Raw genomic sequence first — 22,371 nt, 5'->3', positions numbered from 1 at the left:
GCGGTGCTGTCGGTGTGAATTTGCAGATAGTGCCAGTGTTTTTGCTGCTGTTCAGAGCTATTCCACACAGCAACTGAGTGAAAACTAACCTGGTTCTCCTCAGTTTTCACTACTGATATTCAGTATCTTGTGGCCAATCATGAAACTGACAAAAGTCTAATCAATTTCTCTTTTCTGCTGCTTGACAGAATGAGGGAATGGAGCTGTGTGCTGGAGAAGAAAACAAGATGAACAGACTAGGGAAGGATAAAGTAAGAAACCTCCATGCAACAGGCAGAAAGCTGAGGGAGGGATAAGGGGACACAAACCAACCCTTGCAGCAACCAGGAAGCTTCTGAATGAGAGCAATGAACAGAAAAAGACTACTCATGCTTGCTTCACACAGCAGGCTGGGTGCTGGAAGGTGTTGGCTTCTCACCTGGGTAATGACATGGGATAGTAGGAAGTTCTCATCTTTCACACAGGCATTTTGCTAGCGGGATTAGTCCTCTGTCTGTGATGTGTATGGTGAAATTTCACCACTTCTGTGTGTGAGTAGGTGTGCTGTAGTGAGTGCATGGATGGGTGTAGAATATGAAAGGGCACTGGAGGGAAGTGAGAGAAGAAAGATGAGAGAAAATGTAAGGGCTTTGAATCAGCCAGAATAGGGATTCAAATCTGGATCTATAGGAGTGCCCTAATGACTAGGTCAGGGCTACACACATGCCCACAATGACTGTCTTTTATGTAGGGCTCAATCTGGTGGACTCAGGTCATGCCTACTGGATTGGGCCTTGCACGGGAAATAGATGGGGAAAAGCCTAGCTTGAGAATCCTGCCAGCGCTTAGTTGCCAAGTGACAGGACGTAGGTGGCTCTGCTTGTACCCCGTGGCAGAAGGTTAGGCACCTAGGAACTTCAGCTGGCAGTTGAGCAATGTTTTTTGTGAATGGGAGTGGGCCTAAGAGTTGGTCTTAGGCACCTTAAGAGGGAGTTAACCACCTAAGTCCTTTTTTTTTTTTTTTTTTTTTGTGAATCTAGCCATTAGGGGGTGGTGCCTTCCCGCTGTTTATTGTTGTCCTACTCAGCGCTGATAGTATTTGCAGCGTGCAAATGAGTGTGCCAAAGGAGAGACATGTTCCTCTGACTGCATAGACCACCAGAGAGATTGAACAGACTATGCATCATAATACTGATTGTCAGATTTTCTCACTTCAAAGATCCCTCTGAATCATACTGCTGTTTTGCGTCTGTGCACACTACTGCGTGACGAGCTAGAAAATGCTGCGAAGACTAGGCAGGACCTGTTTGTTTCCCACTCTGTGCTTGCAGCACTTTGTCTATAGGAATGTGTCCCTTCAACAGGGCTCGTGTATCTTACCCAAATGATACCTTTGTGCGGGTCCCGCTGTCCATCACTATTTCAGCTATCGCCATGACCTTCAATTTTGTTTATGGAAGTAAGGAGGCATTAACAACTCCCAGATAATGTATCAGAACCAGCGTTGTACACTTCTATATACCCTGATGCTGACCTCCCCCTACCACAATGGGCTGGCATATGGTTTCATATCAAAGGGACACCTTTTACTATTACTAAAATATTTAATTGGTCAGACCCCGAGGCATCATAAAAACCAGGGTCCTATTGTGGTGGGCCTAAGCAAGCACAGACGTTTCCTTTGACGTGGAGCCTGGGAAATGGGCCACCACTTATGTGCCTGGCTGCGGCGTGCACCTGTACGGATGGCTACTAGCGCTCTTGCCCTGTTGAATGAGCGTCGTTTCCCGGACGGTCGGTCCTGATACTCACGGGCGATCGCTGCTCCCTGGGTTCCTGTGCTTCCAACCATGACGGTTCCACAAGCGCCCCTGCCTACCCCAGTGTCGCCCAGTACCCGTGCTGTGCCCTGCCGGCTGCTCCAGTACCGGCCCCCTGCTGCCGCCCCCAAATACCCTGGGGCCCTGATTACACCCCAAGTCCCTGCTGCCGCCCCCAAATACCCTGGGGCCCTGATTACACCCCAAGTCCCTGCTGCCGCCCCCCAAATACCCTGGGGCCCTGATTCTCCCTCCCCAGGCGCATGCCTCAAGCCCCTGCCCCCAAATACCCTGGGGCCCCCGTTCTGCCCCCAGGACCCTGGTGCTGCCCCGTCAGCATTTCCCGCATCCCCAGGCCTGCCGGGGGCGGTACCTGGGCCAATTCCCCGCAGCGCCGCCTGCTCCCGGATCCAGGCCTCGCTGAGGTCCAGCTGCAGCGCCATCCCGGCCTGTTGCCGGGCAACGCAGCCAAACACCCACCGCGCGCGCGCGCGCCTAGGACAAGGGGCGGCGGCACGCGCAGAGATCGGAAGATGGAGGGCGCGCGCAGCCCCGCGGCGGGGCCCGTTACTGGAACCTCAGTCCAGCGCCCTCCCGCCCCGCCCCGCCCGCGCGGGAAGAGGGGCCGCCGCCGCCTTCGCCATGGTATGGACCATGAACGGAGAGGAGAGGGCGGCGCCCCCTGGATCAGAGGGGGGAGAGCGGCCCCCTCTGGGATCAAAGAGGGGAAAGTGGACCACCCCCGTGGGATCAAAGTGGGGAGGAGAGAACTGTCCCCCATGGGATCAAAATGGGGAGGAGAGAGCTGCCTCCATGGGATCAAAGGGGAGCGGGCAGCCAAAGGGGGGAGGAGAGAGTGATCCCCCATGGGATTAAAGTGGGGAGGAGAGAGCTGCGCCCCATGGGATCAGGGGGGAGGGAGCAGCCAATGGGGGGAGGAGAGAGTGGCCCCCCCATGGGATTAAAGTGGGGAGGAGAGAGCTGCCCCCCATGACATCAAGGGGGAGGGGGCAGCCAAATGGGGTGGAGAGAGCTGCCCCCCATGGGATCAAAGGGAGAAGGAGAGAGTGGCCCCTTATGGGGTCAAAGGGGGGAGGAGAGAGCAGCCTCCCTGGGCTGCAAGGGGGAGAGGGAACAAAGGCCCCCATGGGATCAAAGAGAGAACAGGGGGCATCCCTCCTCTGGGAGCATTGTGGGCGGAGGAGGGAGAAGTTGGGAAGGTTGCCAACTTTGTAATAGCACAATCTGAGCGTCCCTGTCCCGCCCCTTCTCCGAGGCCTCACCCCGCTCACTCCATCCCCCCTCCGTCCATTGCTTGCTTTCCCCCACCCTCACTCGCTCATTTGGCCCGGGCTGGGGAGGGTACCTTTTCGCCCAGGTGTTCCGAGCAATGCATGAGTCGATGTGCAAACATTGTCTCTATTGCTCTCCTGTGATGGAGATGTAATTGTAATGGATTCCTCAGGTCACAGTTGAGGGCATCATGGTTGGTGTCTGCCCAGCCAGCTTGTCCCTGAGGCTTTGTACGCACAGAGACTGGCACTGCGTCATTGCAATCGGGTTTAATCGGAGCTTTCAGTGCCGGTCCATGCGTAGATGCTCTCAAATCTTTTTTGTTTTGTTTAAACTGACTTGAGTTTGGGGCCCTCTTCTCCCAAAACTGGCATCCACATGCAGACTTGTGCTGAAATAGTTGGTGTGAATTGCAGCTGATTTCATTACTTCACTTTCTGTTTCTGGGAAGTCGAGGCCTGAGTGTTGCGTTCACTGATGCAGAGCAGTTCACATAATTATCATATTACAGGCAGGGAGATTGGAGCACAGAAGCCACACAGCTGGAGAGTGGAAGAGCCAGGTGTGGAGCCCAGTGTTCCTGTTGGAGTTGATTGGGCTGTCCTCAAACAGTTTTGTTCCTTTCTTTCTGACACTTCCTGACTCCAGAGATTTCAGGCTGCAGGATGGTCCATTGGAGAGCCTTTGAAACCAGATGCAGTATAGAGCAGCTCAGCTTCAAGTTCATTGAGTTTGCTGCAGTTTACTGTGTGGCTGTTTCAGGCTGGACCTTTAAATAGTGAGACTGTGTCGGAAGTGCGTAGATGTTAAACAAACAAAAAAAAATCCATGATGCATTTTGTTAGAGTAAGAGTTCATTAGTTTGCCCTGGAGTAATTATGTAGTGCACTCTGTGCCTGTCTGTTGGCTGTTGCTCTCCTCCACAGAGGCTGCTGCAGTTCCATGATGCTTTATGTGTATAAAATGAAAGGTGCTATGTAAATATAAAATATTACTACAGCATACTCTTCTTCAATGGGACACACTATATGAGGATAGCTGTTTTACTGGGACATTTCAGAGTGTTATGCTGGAAAGTGTAAATGGCTGCTGTCAGGTGTGTCTTTGATAAAGAGACAATCACAAACTTTGTTAAATGTGTGGAGCAACTAAATGCTGCTTCATGTAGTGATAACTGGAAACATTAGGAAGCCATTGCCCAAAGCAATGGGCTATATTATGAGGCCAATCAGAAACTAAGGCTATGGCCACACTAGCACTTTTGCCAGTAAAACTTTAGTCAGTCAGGGGTGTGGAAAAAAACCACACTCCTGACTGACAAAAGTTTCACCAGCAAAAGTACTGGTGTGAACAGCACTGCATTGGCGGGAGATGCTCTCCTGCTGACATAGTACCTCCACTTGTTAGGGGTTTGTTAATTAGAGCAGCTACATGGGAGACCTTACAGCGGTACAGCTGTGCTGCTGTAAGGTCTGTAGTGTAGACATAGTGTTAGCCTTGTTGTCTGCCTGTTGTCCTGTGTGTCCTGGGACTAACTGCAAACACAGAGGTGAGGGGATTGATTGGCTGCAGCTGTGTGTATCTGTGTGTGTGGTAGAAGCAGAAACCGAACAAGAAGTGAGAGAGGTCATGAGTGTGGACCAGACATGAAGCAGAGATATGGAGAGGCAGGCTTTGAAATAGTGAGCCAAGAAACTGCCTGTGTTGATTTTTTCCCACTGTGTTCAAGGAAACAAGATTTTATGCCTGGTAAATAAACAAGATTGCACCAAAGTAATACCTGACTTATATAATCAGTTTTTTTCCCCTCATGGAAACAGTTTGGCAAGGCCCTAGGCATTGGCTAACTGCTCAGGCCAAAAGGGGCAACAATAGGAAAATGACTCAGGGCTTGTCTACACTTAAAACGCTACAGTGGCAACTCCTGCAATTCCTTAGTCTTTAAAAAGTTCAGAAGGACTAGTGGGGGGACAGACTGGGGCAGAGGCACAGACAGCTGCAGCGGCACAGGAGCTAACAAACAGAGCTGTAAACAGGGGAGTTTCAGTGGGAGTTCTGTTGGAGGAGAAGGTATTTGTATTTGGTTCTGTATTTGTATTATTTGTATGTGGAGAGGCTTGCAGGGGCTTTGTGCTGGGAGAGAAGCTGAGCCCTGATAAGGGGGCGGGGTTTCTCTGACTAGGGGTCCTAAAAGGTAGCAGCCAGTCAGGCAGCAGCCAGAGCTGTAAACAGGGGAGTCTGTCTTGTGGTGCTTGTTTTTTGCTGTGGGGGGTGGTGTTTTGGTGTGGTTCGTGTTTCCCAGATTAACAGGGTTTAGGTGGGAAGGCTATGGCAGATACAGAGGCAGCAGTGGGAGTGACCTGTGTAGCGGAAGACACAATGAAGATGACTGGATGTGGAAGCTGCGGTATGTACATGATCCTGGAGGGGGCACCTGGTAAGAGTTTTGTCTGTATGAAGTGCCGTCTGATTGAGCTGATGGAGGAAAAGATCCGAGGTTTGGGGATGCAGGTGGAAAGTCTGGTAGAGTTTAGGACGGGGTTTGAGCAGATTATGGAGCAAAGATATGAGGTATCTGACGGGAAAAGCTCAGACTTGCAGATGGAAGCAGGACTGGGAATTCTGAGGGGAGACTGGGTGAGGAAAGTGGTCAGTGGAAGCATGTGACTAAAAGAACCAGGCAGAGGAAAAGACGGGCTAGTGAAGGAGAAATAGAGCTTAAGAATAGGTATGCAGAGTTGGAAAATGAAGAAGGGGCTCAGCAGGTAGTCACTGAAGGTGGAAGGGCAAGGAAGAAGAGAAGAGCGGCTAGTTCTATAGGAAAAGGGGAAGAGTTAATGGAGATTACACCAAATATGAGCCCCAGGAGGATACAGGATAGGTTAAAGAGGATTACAAGGGAGAATAGGAATGGAAAGAACTTGCAGCCAGAGGGAACAGGGGATAGACTGGAGAATAGCACCGTCACTAGGAAAAGACAGGTCTATGTGACTGGGGACTCTTTACTGAGAAGAATAGATAGGCCTGTAACCAGAGCTGATCCGGAGAATAGGAGGGTGTGCTGTCTTCCAGGTGCTAAGATACGGGATGTAGACCTGAGGTTGAAAAGGATTCTAAAGGGAGCAGGAAAGAATCCCCTAATTATCCTTCATGTGGGAACAAATGATATGGCTAGATTCTCGCTGGAAAGTATTAAGGGAGACTGTGCTAGGTTGAGGAAGACGCTTAAGGAAATTGAGGCTCAGGTGATCTTTAGTGGGATTCTGCCTGTTCCTAGAGAAGGGCAACAAAGGTGTGACAAGATTATAACTATCAACAGATGGCTTAGGCAGTGGTGCTATAAGGAGGGCTTTGGGATGTATGGCCACTGGGAGGCATTCATGGATAGAGGACAGTTCTCTCGGGATGGACTTCATTTGAGTAGGGAAGGAAATAGACTTCTAGGATGGAGGCTGGCACAACTGATTAAGAGAGCTTTAAACTAGGAATTAGGGGGAGATGGTTGGGAGATGTCCAGGTAATCTCCACGCCAGAATTTAGCATTGAGAGGAAAGAAAATGAAGTAAGAGTGGATACAGCCATGGGTAGGAGGAAGGGCAGTGTAGGTACAAGTCTAATAGGTTATACTGGTAGTAAAATGACTGTGCCTAATAGGGTACAGAATGTGAGTGAGGCCAAACAGCAAAAATTAAGATGTTTGTACACTAATGCGAGGAGCCTAGGTAACAAAATGGAGGAACTAGAGCTACTGGTGCAGGAAGTGAAACCAGATATTATAGGGATAACAGAAACATGGTGGAATAGTAGTCATGACTGGGCTACAGGTATTGAAGGGTATGTGCTGTTTAGGAAAGACCGAAATAAAGGTAAAGGTGGTAGAGTAGCACTGTATATCAATGATGAGATAGAATGTAAAGAAATAAGAAGCGATGAAATGGATATGACTGAGTCCATCTAGGCAAAAATTAAATTGGGGAAGAAAACTATTAGAGCCTCCTTTGGGATAGTGCTTGGGGTGTGCTATAGACCGCCGGGATCTAATTTGGATATGGATAGAGCCCTTTTTAATGTTTTTAATAAAGTAAATACTAATGGAAACTGTGTGATCATGGGAGACTTTAACTTCCCAGATATAGACTGGAGGACGAGTGCTAGTAATAATAACAGGGCTCAGATTTTCCTAGATGAGATAGCTGATGGATTCCTTCAGCAAGTAGTTGCCGAACCGACTAGAGGGGATGCCATTTTAGATTTGGTTTTGGTGAGTAGTGAGGACCTCATAGAAGAAATGGTTGTAGGGGATAATCTTGGCTCAAGTGATCATGAGCTAATTCAGTTCAAACTGAACGGAAGGATTAATAAAAATAAATCTGCAGCTAGGGTTTTTGATTTCAAAAGGGCTGACTTTCAAAAATTAAGGAAATTAGTTAGGGAAGTGGATTGGACTGAAGAATTTATGGATCTAAAGGTAGAGGAAGCCTGGGATTATTTTAAATCAAAGCTGCAGAAGCTATCGGAAGCCTGCATCCCAAGTAAGGGGAAAAAAATCATAGGCAGGAGTTGTAGACGAAGCTGGATAAGCAAGCATCTCAGAGAGGTGATTAAGAAAAAGCAGAAAGCATATAGGGAGTGGAAGAAGGGAGGGATCAGCAAGGAAAGCTACCTTATTGAGGTCAGAACATGTAGGGATAAAGTGAGACAGGCTAAAAGTCAAGTAGAGTTGGACCTTGCAAAGGGAATTAAAAGCAATAGTAAAAGGTTCTATAGCCATATAAATAAGAAGAAAACAAAGAAGGAAGAAGTGGGACTGCTAAACACTGAGGATGGAGTGGAGGTCAAGGATAATCTAGGCATGGCCCAATATCTAAACAAATACTTTGCCTCAGTCTTTAATAAGACTAAAGAGGATCTTAGGGATAATTGTAGCATGACAAATGGGAATGAGGATATGGAGGTAGACATCACCATATTTGAGGTAGAAGCAAAACTCAAACAGCTTAATGGGACTAAATCGGGGGGCCCAGATAATCTTCATCGAAGAATATTAAAGGAATTGGCCCAAGAAATTGCAAGCCCATTAGCAAGAATTTTTAATGAATCTGTAAACTCAGGGGTTGTACCGTATGATTGGAGAATTGCTAACATAGTTCCTATTTTTAAGAAAGGGAAAAAAAGTGATCTGGGTAATTATAGGCCTGTTAGTTTGACATCTGTAGTATGCAAGGTCTTGGAAAAATTTTTGAAGGAGAAGGTAGTTAAGGACATTGAAGTCAATGGTAAATGGGACAAAATACAACATGGTTTTACAAAAGGTAGATCGTGCCAAACCAACCTGATCTCCTTCTTTGAGAAAGTAACAGATTTTTTAGACAAAGGAAATGCAGTGGATCTAATTTACCTAGATTTTAGTAAGGCATTTGATACCGTGCCACATGGGGAATTATCAGTTAAATGGATAAGATGGGGATCAATAGGAAAATTGAAAGGTGGATAAGGAATTGGTTAACGGGGAGACTACAACGGGTCCTACTGAAAGGTGAACTGTCAGGCTGGAGGGAGGTTACCAGTGGAGTTCCTCAAGGATCGGTTTTGGGACCAATCTTATTTAATCTTTTTATTACTGACCTTGGCACAAAAAGTGGGAGTGTGCTAATAAAGTTTGCGGATGATACAAAGCTGGGAGGTATTGCCAATTTAGAGAAGGACAGGGATACCCTACAGGAGGATCTGGATGACCTTGTAAACTGGAGTAATAGGATGAAATTTAATAGTGAGAAGTGTGAGGTCATGCATTTAGGGATTAATAACAAGAATTTTAGTTATAAGCTAGGGACGCATCAATTAGAAGTAACGGAGGAGGAAAAGGACCTTGGAGTATTGGTTGATCATAGGATGACTTGTTTCAGAGTAACAGCCGTGTTAGTCAGTATTCGCAAAAAGAAAAGGAGTACTTGTGGCACCTTAGAGACTAACCAATTTATTTGAGCATGAGCTTTCGTGAGCTACAGCTCACTTAATGTGGTCTTGGATGCATCAGGAGAGGTATTTCCAGTAGGGATAAGGAGGTTTTAGTACCGTTATACAAGGCACTGGTGAGACCTCACCTGGAATACTGTGTGCAGTTATGGTCTCCCATGTTTAAGAAGGATGAATTCAAACTGGAACAGGTACAGAGAAGGGCTACTAGGATGATCCGAGGAATGGAAAACTTGTCTTATGAAAGGAGATTCAGGGAGCTTGGCTTGTTTAGCCTAACTAAAAGAAGGTTGAGGGGAGATATGATTGCTCTCTATATATATATCAGAGGGATAAATACCAGAGAGGGAGAGGAATTATTTAAGCTCAGTACCAACGTGGACACAAGAACAAATAGATATAAACTGGCCATTAGGAAATTTAGACTAGAAATTAGACGAAGGTTTTTAACCATCAGAGGAGTGAAGTTTTGGAATAGCCTTCCAAGGGAAGCAGTGGGGGCAAAAGATCTATCTGGCTTTAAGATTAAACTCGATAAGTTTATGGAGGAGATGGTATGATGGGATAACATGGTTTTGGTAATTAAATATTCATAAATAGGCCCAATGGCCTGTGATGGGCTATTAGATGGGGTGAGATCTGAGTTACCCAAGGAAGAATTTTCTGTAGTATCTGGCTGCTGAATCTTTCCCATATGCTCAGGGTTTAGCTGATTGCCATATTTGGGGTCGGAAAGGAATTTTCCTCCAGGGCAGATTGGAAGAAGCCCTGGAGGTTTTTCGCCTTCCTCTGTAGCATGGGGCACGGGTCACTTGCTGGAGGATTCTCTGCTCCTTGAAGTCTTTAAACTACGATTTGAGGACTTCAATAGCACAGATATAGGTGTGAGGTTTTTTTTGTAGGAGTGGTGGGTGAAATTCTGTGGCCTGTGTTGTGCAGGAGGTCAGACTAGATGGTCCCTTCTGACCTAAATATCTATGAATCTATGACGTAGTGGGGTGACGACATTGAGCCTGGAGCTCAATGGGAGTGGCAGTGCAGGGCCACATGGGGACATGTGCTGCTGTGCCTGGCTGAATCGTTAATGGAAGTGCAGGGACACACAGAGACAGGGTCAGATGTGCCTGACTGAATGGGAGAGGCTAGGGGTCAGCCAGGGTCTGCATGGGGAAGGCTCCCCAACTCCCTAACAATCCCTCCCCACCAAAAAACCTGTGCCACAATTCTACCACCCACACCCAACAACCCTCCAGGTTCATTCTCAGACTCCTTCCCAGCAGTTACTTCCCTCTCCCTCAGCTCCTCCATTACCCCTGACTCCCCAAGGCTTTGCACTGCTTCTGAGGGGTGCAGGAAATACGTTTTTGTATTGTAGTTTAAATGAACTATTACTCTAAGTTCTGTATTAATATGCCTAGTCAGGATTCAATTTTTCAAAAAACATTTCCCGAATCTTTTTTGTTGCCTGTTTTGTTACAGACATACTTGCTGACGGGTAATTTGAAACAAATTACCAAACTAATTGAAACTGGCAGGATTATATTGTGTTATTTTGACAAGTAAATGTGCAGCATTTTGCAGAATTTTAAAATATTGTGTGCAGAATTCCAATTCATACAATTCCAATTCCATACAATTTTGAAATTTTTGGTGCAGAATTCCCCCAGGAATAGCTGCTGTAGGGCTTCAGGAAAGATGCTTCCTATGCCTACAGGAGGGCTTCTCCCATTGGCAGAGGTATTCCACCTCCCCGATAGGCGTTAGCTATGTTGTCAAGAGAAGCCCTCCCATTGACTTAGCGCTATCTACACTGGGGGTTAGGTCGGTTTAACTGTGTTGCACAAGAGGGGGGGATTTTTCACACCCCTGAGTGACACAGTTTTACCAGCCTCATATCATAATGTAGACATGGTCTAACTTTAGTCTTTCTTGATTAAAGAAATTTGCCATATGGATATAAATTTAAGATATATAAATTTTCATCTGAAATTTCTAGTTAAAATGATCTTAAGAAGGCATTAGTTAATGTTAAGTGTATATATGAGAAATTAGAGTAAAAACTTTACAGGGATGTTGTAATTATCTCAAAAACAAGCATTAAAATACAGGTACTTCAGGGTTAAAGTTCACCTTAAAAGAAATCCAAATGTGTTAACCTCTGGAAATTCACAATTAGGGTACCCAGGCAATCCGCCCCCCTTCCCCCCCTGGCCCCTTATGAAATAATCAGAATTGTGATTGAACATTCCATAATAATAGTTCATATATGCATTTCTAGATAGGAACAAAATATTTTTCTGTGATAGTTGTAAGATGCATTCATGTGTTATTCAGAGTTGTTTAGGATAGTACCTTATTAGTGCTGTTCTATTTTGGATTTTACTGCTATGTGTTTTCTGCTACTACACACACTGGGGCCAGGCTGATCTCACATTAATATAAATCACTGAACTTTACTGAAGCCAACTGAGTTACAGGTCTGTCAAACACCAGTGTAAGTGATTATAGTCAGGCCCATTGTTGTCAGACATGTAAGTACTTACTAGATGCTCAATTTTATTTGCGCATCTACAAATGATATTATTCTTTAAATTTTACTTTTCATTCAATGGTAACAAACTCACTATGCATTTTGGACCTGACTTTCGAATTATGTATTGTGTGCCTAATTTGCATGCACAGTTACCATACTTGTGTGAAATATGGTGTTTGTATGCACAAGTGATTGTGTAGGTAAGGTAATTGGTCATATGCATACTTCTTTCATCAGGCCCAAAATGTGTACTAAGTGTGCTGCCACTGAATAGGAAATCAAATGTAAAGACCACTGGCATTTAAAATAAATTATTATAAGACCCTGCTTCAGAACTTACCTATTCACTCTAGCCTATTGATATGATTTTCTTTTTTAATTAGAAGGAACCAGAGATAGTTAATGAATCTACAGAAGAGGACTCAATTCATTTTAATGTTGGCGGCTGGCATTTCTCTATTCCTAAAAGTAAAATTGCTCAGTTTCCAGAATCTCTGCTTTGGAAAGAATCTTCTTCCCTGGTTCCGTCTGAAAACCCAAGACTATTCATCGACAGAGATGGATTCACCTTTAGGCATGTCCATTATTATCTGCATACCTCAAAGTTGTCTTTTTCCAGCTGTGCTGAATTGAACTTGTTGTATGAACAAGCATTAATTTTGCAGCTGACACCTTTATTGCAGGTACAGTGTGATGTTATGTATTACTTTTATACAGCTTTTGTTAATTCATAAATAATAATGACCATATAAAGATTTCAGAGTATGTGTGAATATATAGATGCTTGGAATGGATGCCTAACAATTAATTTCAATATACACTTATTCATTATGGGCTGCTGAGTACAGAAATAAAACCCGAATATGACATTTGACCTTTCCATCAGAGGCCATTGAAAGATCTGTACTCATATTAAAAACACAGATCCATAGAAACATAGGGCTGGAAGGGTTCTTAAGAGGTCATCTATTCCAGCCCCTGCACTGAGGCAGGACCAAGTAAATCTAGATCATCTCTAACAGATGTTTGTCCAACCTGTTCTTTAAAACTTCCAGTGAGCGTGTGATGGTTTTCAGGGTACCCAGGACTGTGAATAACCTGCTTGCTCCCTGCATCTAGCTTGAGAGACTCTTGCTTGTGCTTAACCCGGTATCAGCTCCCTGACACCATCAACGTAACCACTCACACGCTTTCCTCTGGACTCTGCCAGCCCTTAGCTTGTCTTGCAGGTTAGCAATAGGTGCACCCCAGTCCTCAAGCACCTTTGAAGCATTCTTCTGTAGTGTCCAGCCCTTTTCCCACTGAACACTGATAGAAATACCAGGTCTGCTGTACCTAAGGGAACAGTGTACCTACCAGCTTGTGTGATTCAACTCAGAAGCTGAAGTACCTTGCTTAATATCACAGCACTTAAATATATTATAGGGAAAACAAGGAGAAGTTTATTATCAAAGATTCAAGTTATAGTGAGTAAGGATATTGGAAACAAAATTATAACACACTTTCTAGAGACTAAACTTAACAAACAGGTTAACCTCCTGTCTAAAGACATTTATCTCACCCAATGAATGTCTTTTACTGTATCTTCAGCCAAGGTTGGCTGAGATCCCGTTTTCATGAGTGTAAATGCACTGCCCATTTACTTCCTACGTGCAGGATAAGGGGGTGTCTTGTTTGCCTTCTTCTTATATCCCTAAAGTTCATTGTATGTACTGTAGTTAGTTTTCCTTTTGTGCTTCTGCCCTGTTGACTTCCAACCTCTTTGATAACTTCATATGTAAATGGGCATCCATTTTATTAGCTTACAATGCTTAATTTAAATCTGACTGAGAGATAAATAAACATCTTTTGTCTGACAGAAAACTTGTTTCTTCATGTCTGCTGGTGACTTATACCTTGATACAGAATCTAAGAACACATTTTCAGTGTATATACCTAATTCCTTACATAGTATCTGTCTATGCAGTGTTGTTGTGCCATGTTGGTCCCAGGATATTAGAGACAAGATGGATGTCTGTTGGACCAACTTCTGTATTGTAAGCTTCTGCGCTTACATAGAGCGCTCCAGACCTAAAGAAGAGGTGTGTGTAAGCTCAAAAGCTTGCTCTGTCATCAGCACAAATTGATCCAACAGAAGATATCACCTCACCCACCTTGTCTCTCTTTAATATACTGGGACCAACACAGTTCCAACAACACTGCATATGTGATTCCAATGTCTTATCTTCATGTACTTGTGCAATGTCATCTTCTGTGTCCTCTTCCTCCTCCTTGTTATCATCAATTTCTTCAACGTCCCCTACCTCAACTTCCTCTACCTCCCGTACCCACGCACACAGATCCTAAACCCTACGCACACAGCGAAACACCGCGCGCAGAAACATTTGCACAGAAGCACAACAATTTGCGCACATGGACTGTCAAAAATTAGAGGGAACATTGGTAATCACTGTTTGGCACACAGTCTAGTGCCTCTTCCTCACTGACATTTAGCTGGGATGAGCAAGTATATCTGAGCGTAATTTCAGTGCTACATGATCACTGAGAGAAATTCATCTTCCAGCTCAGTCTTGTATATTGTAATAGTTGATACATTTTCTTCTCCTGCCCTGTCTTAAGAGTTTAGAGCAGAGGTTTTCAGCCTGTGGTTCCTGGACCCTTGGGGGTCCACAGACTATGTCTAAGGGATCTGCAAAAAGTGACTATGAAAATAAAGTTTCAAATCCCAGAAAAGGCATTCCATTTTTCTGATCAATCAAAGTATGTGAATACCCTCCCCTATCAGGTCAAAACCCAGAAGTGTTGTCATTACCATAGAAGCCCACAGTTTAGCACCCTTTCTCATGTGGCGTCAAATTCCGTGCAGAGCATGTGCAACATTTATAGTTGAATTCTGTTCAGTCAGTTTTCAATCTAAGACTCTATGGTAAGGGTCCGCAGACCACAAGTTGTATTTCCAAAGGGCTTTTACCTCCATTTTAGGGGTCTGCAAATGGAAAAAAGGTTGAAAACCACTGGTTTAGAGAAAGGGATATGGTGGAATTTGAAAGGCACTAATAATGTTTGTCTCTCTGAAGCAGGTTGATCATGTAAGACAGTGAACTCGTAAGCACTATCAAGATGTAGAATATGGGGGGGGGGGTGTTAAAGGTTGCCAGATGGCTTACAAATGAATGTGGACCTCTCCACTGGCTTCACTTGAGAGAAAACTGTAAGGAGTCCATAAAAGGTTCAAACTGCCTTTTTCTGCAGTGTTTTAACCCAGTACTAATTCAGACTACTGGCAAGTCAATACCTTCATTCTTACTTTTTGTTACTTTTCTGAAGAGATGCTTCTAGCAGTTAGGGTGGTATTTCCCTTCTTAGGCTATAAGGTTCCTTACACCCACTGTGCATACACAGAGCTCATGTTCATACTTTGGTGCCTCACGGATTTGTTTGTTCATTTTGAATGTTGTCGGACTGAGGTTCACTTACTCAGTAGATGGGTCTAACGAATATTTATTAAGGCAAAACACTCAGAATAGTGATCAGTTACACTCACAAGTGAGAAGCTCTGAAGCTTAGCAGGACGATCACAGTTTGCCTCCAGCACCAGACAATACAGCATCAGCTTCTCGTTGTTCCACACATTTATTTATAACTTTTCTTTTCTTATACATACCTATTAGTCTCTCATTTCCATGTTATCTCTCCTCCTCTCTCAGTACAAGATTAGTGTTAGTCCAAACTGGTCTTTTCTAGTTTTATAGTTACTGTATCTTTTCTTGTTTTCATAGATACGATTACTCTGCAATTTCTTACACACGCGCAACACTAAACACGATTAGTCTGCATTTTCTTAATATACATAGTTCTACTTAGGTTTATGCTGTTAAATGTTATCAGAACAGACACATAAAATCCAAAGCAGGCTTCTGTTAAGGCCTAAATATGCCTTCGCTCTCAACAGTTTTTACAGAAGAAAGTTTTTGTTTGGAACTTTCACCCTGGCAGAAAATGCAAAGACTCCAGTACACTGTGGGGAACTTGCTCTGAAGTACTGTCAAAGTTTTGATGATTGTAACACAAGACTGGGTTTGCAGTTCATCCTGACTGGGTGACGAAGTACCTTCAATGGATTTCCAAGTCTGCTAATTTGACCTTTACCTGTGCACATTGCATAACGGTTTTTATGCCAAAATAATGATTGCCTGCATTCAGATTGAAGAGCTGGCAGAAGATTATCAGTTGCATCCCTGCTTTGGAAATCCCGGAGTTTCTGTCTTGTATTGTTTGCCTCTTGTATTATAGCCAATCCCTGTTCACTAAAAGCAACAACACTGTCCTTTTTCACTTGCTGGCAAATAATGCATTGTTCATAAGATACAGTTGAGGAGTGCTTCATGTTCAAGACTGCCTCCATATTTTGTCTATGGGATACCTGAGGATAATAATAAAAATAATTAATAAATACCATACAAATATTGAATAAATAAATAATCAGTATTTACCAGTATGTAGCTTATGCCATGGCCTAGGTATCCAAATTGATACTCAACCCACACTGTAAGCAAAAGTCAGCTTTAGGTTAGCTTAGTGGTTAGGGCTAATAATTAGCTACTAGAAAAGGAGTACTTGTGGCACCTTAGAGACTAACCAATTTATTTGAGCATGAGCTTTCGTGAGCTACAGCTCACTTCATCAGATGCATACCGTGGAAACTGCAGCAGACTTTATATATACACAGAGAATATGAAACAATACCTCCTCCCACCCCACTGTCCTGCTGGTAATAGCTTATCTAAAGTAATCATCAGGTTAGGCCATTTCCAGCACAAATCCAGGTTTTCTCACCCTCCACCCCCCGACACAAATTCACTCTCCTGCTGGTGATAGCCCATCCAAAGTGACAACTCTTTACACAATGTGCATGATAATGAAGTTAGGCCATTCCTGCACAAATCCAGGTTCTCTCACTCCCTCACCCCCCTCCAAAAACCCACCCCCATACACACACAGACTCACTCTCCTGCTGGTAATAGCTCATCCAAACTGACCACTCTCCAAGTTTAAATCCAAGTTAAACCAGAACATCTGGGGGGGGGGGGTAGGAAAAAAACAAGAGGAAATAGGCTACCTTGCATAATGACTTAGCCACTCCCAGTCTCTATTTAAGCCTAAATTAATAGTATCCAATTTGCAAATGAATTCCAATTCAGCAGTTTCTCGCTGGAGTCTGGATTTGAAGTTTTTTTGTTTTAAGATAGCGACCTTCATGTCTGTGATTGCGTGACCAGAGAGATTGAAGTGTTCTCCGACTGGTTTATGAATGTTATAATTCTTGACATCTGATTTGTCATAAACCAGTCGGAGAACACTTCAATCTCTCTGGTCACGCAATCACAGACATGAAGGTCGCTATCTTAAAACAAAAAAAGTGTTTGGGTCAAACAAAAAGTTTTGAATGTAAGATACTATTTACTACTAGCACCAGGGCACTTTTTATATGAAGCCAAACATTTACTCCCCTTCCTGATCCCTTAATTCCAATAACCTACCTTCATGATGTCATCAGAGCCCAGCAGGTCCTTCGGCCTTTGTGTTGGGCCTGTTTATATCTCATTTTCTATGCTAACATTGCCAAATCAAAGTGTTCAACATTCATGAGTTAGACAACAAACAGGAGAGATTTATGAGAGTTTTAAAAACTAATATAGCACATTGCTTTTCACCTGTCTTTTGATTTTCATCTCGAGGGAGAAGTTGCTTACCCTCACTTTGTGTGTGACCATCTTGTTTTCAAAGTTCAACTTTAAATGTACACACAAAAATGTAGGCCTCGCTGTTAGCTACTTGAAGGGGATTTGCCTTATTCTACCCTCCTCCTGCCTGGTGTGTGGGAGCTACAATCCTATCCCCTGCCCTACCCAGGCAGAGTAGATCACTGCCTATTCCACTTTCTCCCTCAGTTTCCTTACTGCTCCCCACTCCCGCCCCCTGTTTATTCTCTGCATCCCTGCTCAGTCCCACTGACAGTAACTGGAGTAAGGGCCAAACTTCACAACCTTAAAGGTAGAAATCAGAAATTCCTAAAAGCCTTTATCCTCCTCTCCCTTCCAAAAATATTTGTAAGATTTGTGATAAAACTGTGAATGTTGGCTGTACTGTACCGTCACAGGGCTAGGCATGTCGACTCAAATACACTTTTTGGAATATATGAGGGTTCTCATTAGATTACACGTTCCTATGAAAATCCACCTGCCATTCTTATTTCTACAGAAAATAGGGACATTCTAAGTTTGGATCTGTTAACACCCATAGAAGCTATTGCATACTTATTGTACAATATTCCATGACATTTTTTTATGGCTGCAAAGGGCTGTTCACCATGCATTAGAGTATCATCTGTGGCTTTTATGTTTTGAACTATTTTATTTGCATTTAAAATAGTCAATAACATTTCTATATCTTAACAGACTTTAGACAATTTGAAGGAAGGGAAACATAATCTGCGAGTGCGACCTGCAGATATACCAATAGCTGAAAGAGCATCTATGAATTACTGGAGAACGCAAAAATGTATCAGCAAGCCTTCAGAGTTTCCTATTAAAAGCCCAGCATTTACAGGTAAATGTCCCAGTCCTCCTCTCTGTGGATGTACCTGGTGTTTTAAATTACTCAGCACACTCTGTAGGTCATAAGCACCCACTTGTGTTCAGCCAAGACTAGGATTTTTAAAATACTTTAGAATCTGAAGGTCCTTAAAATGTTATGCTTTGCATGCACATGCTCAACTTCCAGACGACTGATTATATGAAAGGAAAGCTGCACATTTAGTTACGTGCACATGCAATGGGGGATTTTGGTGTGTGCATCCAGGCAGGCATGCATCTACCTGGGTGCAATATCCAGTATGGGTCTCACCAATGCTGTATACAGAGGAAACGCCACCTCCCTACTCAATACTCCCTTGTAAAGAGATCACATCAGCCCCATTTGCCACAGCATTGTCATGGGAGCTCATGTTCAGCTGCTTAGCTACAGTGACCCCTAAGTCCTTTTCTTAGACACGGCTGTCCAGGAATCAGTACCCCATCTGACAAGTGTAGCCAGTTAATCAAGTGATTCAGATCATTCTAGATCAGTGACTGGTGTTAGTCATTATGTGCCACCCTACCAATCATGGATTTATAGATTCCAAAGCCAGAAGCGACTGCTGTGATCATCTAGTCTGCCCTCCGGTATAACGCAGGCCAGAGAACTTTCCCAAAATAATTCCTACAGCAGATCGTTTAGAAGAAGAATCCAATCTTGATTTAAAAATTGTCAGTGATGGAAATCTGCTGTGACGCTTGGTAAATTGTCATCTGCACACTTTATTAGCAGCAATTTTATATTTTCTTCTGTATTATTGATAAAAATATAGAATAGCTTTGGGCCAAGAACCAATCCCAGCAAGACCCTGCTAGATAGAGCCTCTCGCAGCCCTGGTAAAGCTCCCCCTGCTGGACACACATCAGGCTGCTGTGCCTGCATCCCATATGCTGGACAGTGTGTTTTTAAGTTTCCCTTGGTCTGGGGAGGTTCCAGCATTGTGTCTTTTTTTTGGCCTCTCTGGTGCACTTCCTGGTTGCAGGCACTGTCTGTTACTCCTTCATAACCTGGGGGCCTAGGTTCAACTAACCTAGGCCCCCAGTACCAGTGGTGATTTCTCAACACACTCCAAGTGCTTAATCACACCCTTTCCCAGAGCTCCGATCTTGTGAACATTCTGTTATAGTTTACCTATCCAGGAACACATAGTTGAAGGACGTAACAGTCAGACTTTGCAAAAGGGATTCTAAAACAATTACTCTTTATGTTATACAGCACAAAAGACATGCAGATCTTAACACCTATACACCCTTTCCTCCCTGAGATTCCTCACCACTCTGGAGTGTTCTTTGGGATATGAGCCAGAGTCTTCTAAGGAGTCCAGGAGAGGAGTTCCCTCTCTCCCTGCTCTCCTCCACTGGCTTTTCATTTTGAGCATGAAGTCTCACTGGTCTCTTATCCCTCTCTCCAAAATGGCCAGTGACTCCTGATTTAACCTCCTTTTTGTAATATCCAGTCCCCATGCCAAGTTATCCATTGCTGAGTTAGCAGCCTACCTAGATGGACCGGTTTTCTTAGTCTGCCTTCTTTGTCCCAAGGGTGTTTCCATAGAATAGAAGACTATCAAGCTCTAACAACCCTCCTTTGTTAACCCTGTGTCACCATCCCTTGAAATTTCATTCCAAAATGAAGGTAAAAAGACAACAGAGAAGGGAGACAAGCCCGACATTCAAAATTGAGTTTGCAGTCTGTCATAAATACACACAGAGAATCCCCAGAGTCAAACAGAATTAATATGTTGTACATAAACAGATCCCCCAAATTGTCTCACACACACACCCATTAGGTGATAACTCCCCATTAACAACTATATAGTCTATTTCCCACTATTAATCTTTGATATGTGCCATATTGTGTTTAGAGAGGAGACATGAACACCCATGCTAAGAAGAACTCTTTGTACCGTCCACCAATAGAAGTAACTCCAATACAAAATTAACGGCAGTCTTCCCTGTTTGTGTATTGATATCCTCTGATTTCGCTCTAGGATTACATGATAAAGCTCCTTTGGGGCTGATGGATACACCATTACTTGATACAGAAGAGGAAGTGCATTACTGTTTTCTGCCATTAGACTTGGTGGGAAAGTACCCTACTTTAGTCAATGATGATAATTTGCTGTGGCTCCTGGAGAATGCAGCTCTGATAGAGTGTGAATGCAGTGAGTTCCGTTTCATAGGTAAACCTCATTCTTTTCTGTTTAGAAAGCATCTTGCACATTTGAGCACTATCAAAATAAGTTACAAATAATTATACTCTACCCCTGTCTCTCAACATCTTCAGTTTCATTCTGGTATCTGTATTATGTTAAACACACAACATTTTGAAAATAAATATAAACTTTGACTGTGCATTAAGTATGCAGCGTTGTTGTAGCCGTGTTGGTCCCAGGATATTAGACAAGATGGGTGAGGTAATATATTTTATTGGACCAACTTTTGATGGTAAATGAGACAAGCTTTTGAACATACAAAGAGCTCTTCTTCAAGCCCAAGCTCGGAGAAGAGCTCTGTGTAAGATCAAAAGCTCGTTTTGTTCACCAGCAGAAGTTGGTCCAATAAAAGATATCGCCTTAATCCACAGAGAGTGAGGTAAGGGAGTTGGAGGAATGGAGAGAGGGCCTTGGAATTGGGGAGTTAGGCTGGGCGTTGAGGCTGAGTAACTGTACTCGCTTGCTTGCTAGCTACAGCCCTTGCCAACCCTTCATCCTACCTGCCTGTAGTCCCTCATCCATACCCCTTCAGTCTTCCTTGGATATTTTAAGCTTCAGCAATGGGATTCCCAGTCTACAGACCTGGTAAATTTAGTCAGACCAGACGACTTCTCCAGTGAGCTATAGAGAAACTGCCTCTGTAGCATTGCAACAAGCTTCACTTGTCAGGCAACTTTGCCTGCAAGTTTACTTCACACTCTCTGGCTTTTTCCCTCTGTTTGCAGGTAGACCAGGGGTGGCCAACCTGGGGCTCCGGAGCCAGATGCGGCTCTTCAGAAGTTAATATGCGGCTCCTTGTATAGGCACCGACTTTGCAGTGTGCTGGGGGGTGCTTGCTGCTGAACCCCTTACTCTGCCACAGGCCCTGCCCCCACGCCACTCCTTTCTGCCCCCTCCCCTGAGCCTGCCGTGCCCTTGCTCCTCCCCCTCCCCCTCCAAGCCTCCTGCATGCCACAAAACAGCTGATCGGGAAAGGCAGGGAAGGAGGGGGAGGTGCAGATCGGTGGGGCTGCCGGTGGGTGGGAAGCGCTGGGAGTGGGGGGAGGGGAGGGAGCTGATGGGAGCTGCTGACGTATTACTGTGGCTCTTTGGCAATGTACTTTGGTAAATTCTGGCTCCCTCTCAGGCTTAGGTTGGCCACCCCGAGTTAGACCATTTCTAGAACTAGTTCAGCTGCAGCCACTGGTGACATCCATTGCTGGCAACTGGTAATTTCCTCATGCAGACAAGACTCATGATAACATTAAAACATTATCCATAAATGTATGTGTTTGTGTCTGTATATATTTATACTGTAATTGGCTGTAGAACACAAAATGCTCCATGAAGCATATATAATGCCAGTGAAACTTTCTAAAATTTAATAAAAAGAAAAGTTTAGATACTATATTAATATATATTCAAAGGGGTACCTTTCTTCACTTCATCTGGAAATGTATATACATGCAAAAGGTCAGGTTACAAATCCCAACTGTAATACCAAATGTTACTGGAAAACCAGTACCAACTATATATATCAGGCTCCTGGGGCTTGTGCTACGGGGCTAAAAATAGAAGTGTAGACGTTCGGGCTCTCAGACCCACCCCCACTGGGTTTCAGAGCTTGGGCTCCCGTCCAAGCAGGAACATCTACACTGCTCTTTTTAGCCCATAGCATGAGCCCTGGGAGGTCAGTCGATCCAGGTCTGAGACTTGCTGCCATGGGGTTTTGTTTGCGATGTAGACATACCCTGACAATGTTAAATCCTTTCTGCCACTGCTGATTGCCAAGCATAGCATCCCCTTGATATGGATGAAAAAAGAGACTTATAACAAACCATAGCCTCGCAGTGTGCTGAAAGCATCATCCAAGGAACAAACTAGCTATTGAAAAAAGGAAAAACATTAAGATATACCACAAAATATGGTCAAAATATACAGAT

The 22,371-nt window shown here is 44.1% G+C and overlaps 2 protein-coding genes across 2 annotated transcripts in view; one reads left to right on the top strand and one right to left on the bottom strand.

The window, feature by feature from the left end:
• Window positions 1-2,242, bottom strand: part of LRRC36 (leucine rich repeat containing 36) — a 39,645-nt gene extending 37,403 nt beyond the window's left edge. Inside the window, exon 1 of the mRNA XM_077831480.1 lies at window positions 2,173-2,242. Coding sequence (XP_077687606.1) covers window positions 2,173-2,242 — 70 coding nt within the window. The remainder of the gene's footprint in view (window positions 1-2,172) is intronic.
• A 90-nt stretch (window positions 2,243-2,332) lies between these two features.
• The window catches only part of KCTD19 (potassium channel tetramerization domain containing 19), a 47,021-nt gene continuing 26,982 nt past the window's right edge, over window positions 2,333-22,371 (top strand). The window contains exons 1-4 of the mRNA XM_077831410.1: window positions 2,333-2,554; window positions 11,985-12,284; window positions 18,060-18,210; window positions 20,225-20,416. Of these exons, the coding sequence (XP_077687536.1) occupies window positions 2,333-2,554; window positions 11,985-12,284; window positions 18,060-18,210; window positions 20,225-20,416 (865 nt within the window). The remainder of the gene's footprint in view (window positions 2,555-11,984; window positions 12,285-18,059; window positions 18,211-20,224; window positions 20,417-22,371) is intronic.

The sequence above is a fragment of the Eretmochelys imbricata genome, chromosome 12 (genome assembly GCF_965152235.1).
Source record: "Eretmochelys imbricata isolate rEreImb1 chromosome 12, rEreImb1.hap1, whole genome shotgun sequence".
NCBI classification, from domain to species: Eukaryota; Metazoa; Chordata; order Testudines; family Cheloniidae; genus Eretmochelys; species Eretmochelys imbricata.
The sequence above is the reverse complement of the archived record's forward strand: the minus strand, read 5'-3'. Positions and strand labels throughout refer to the sequence as shown.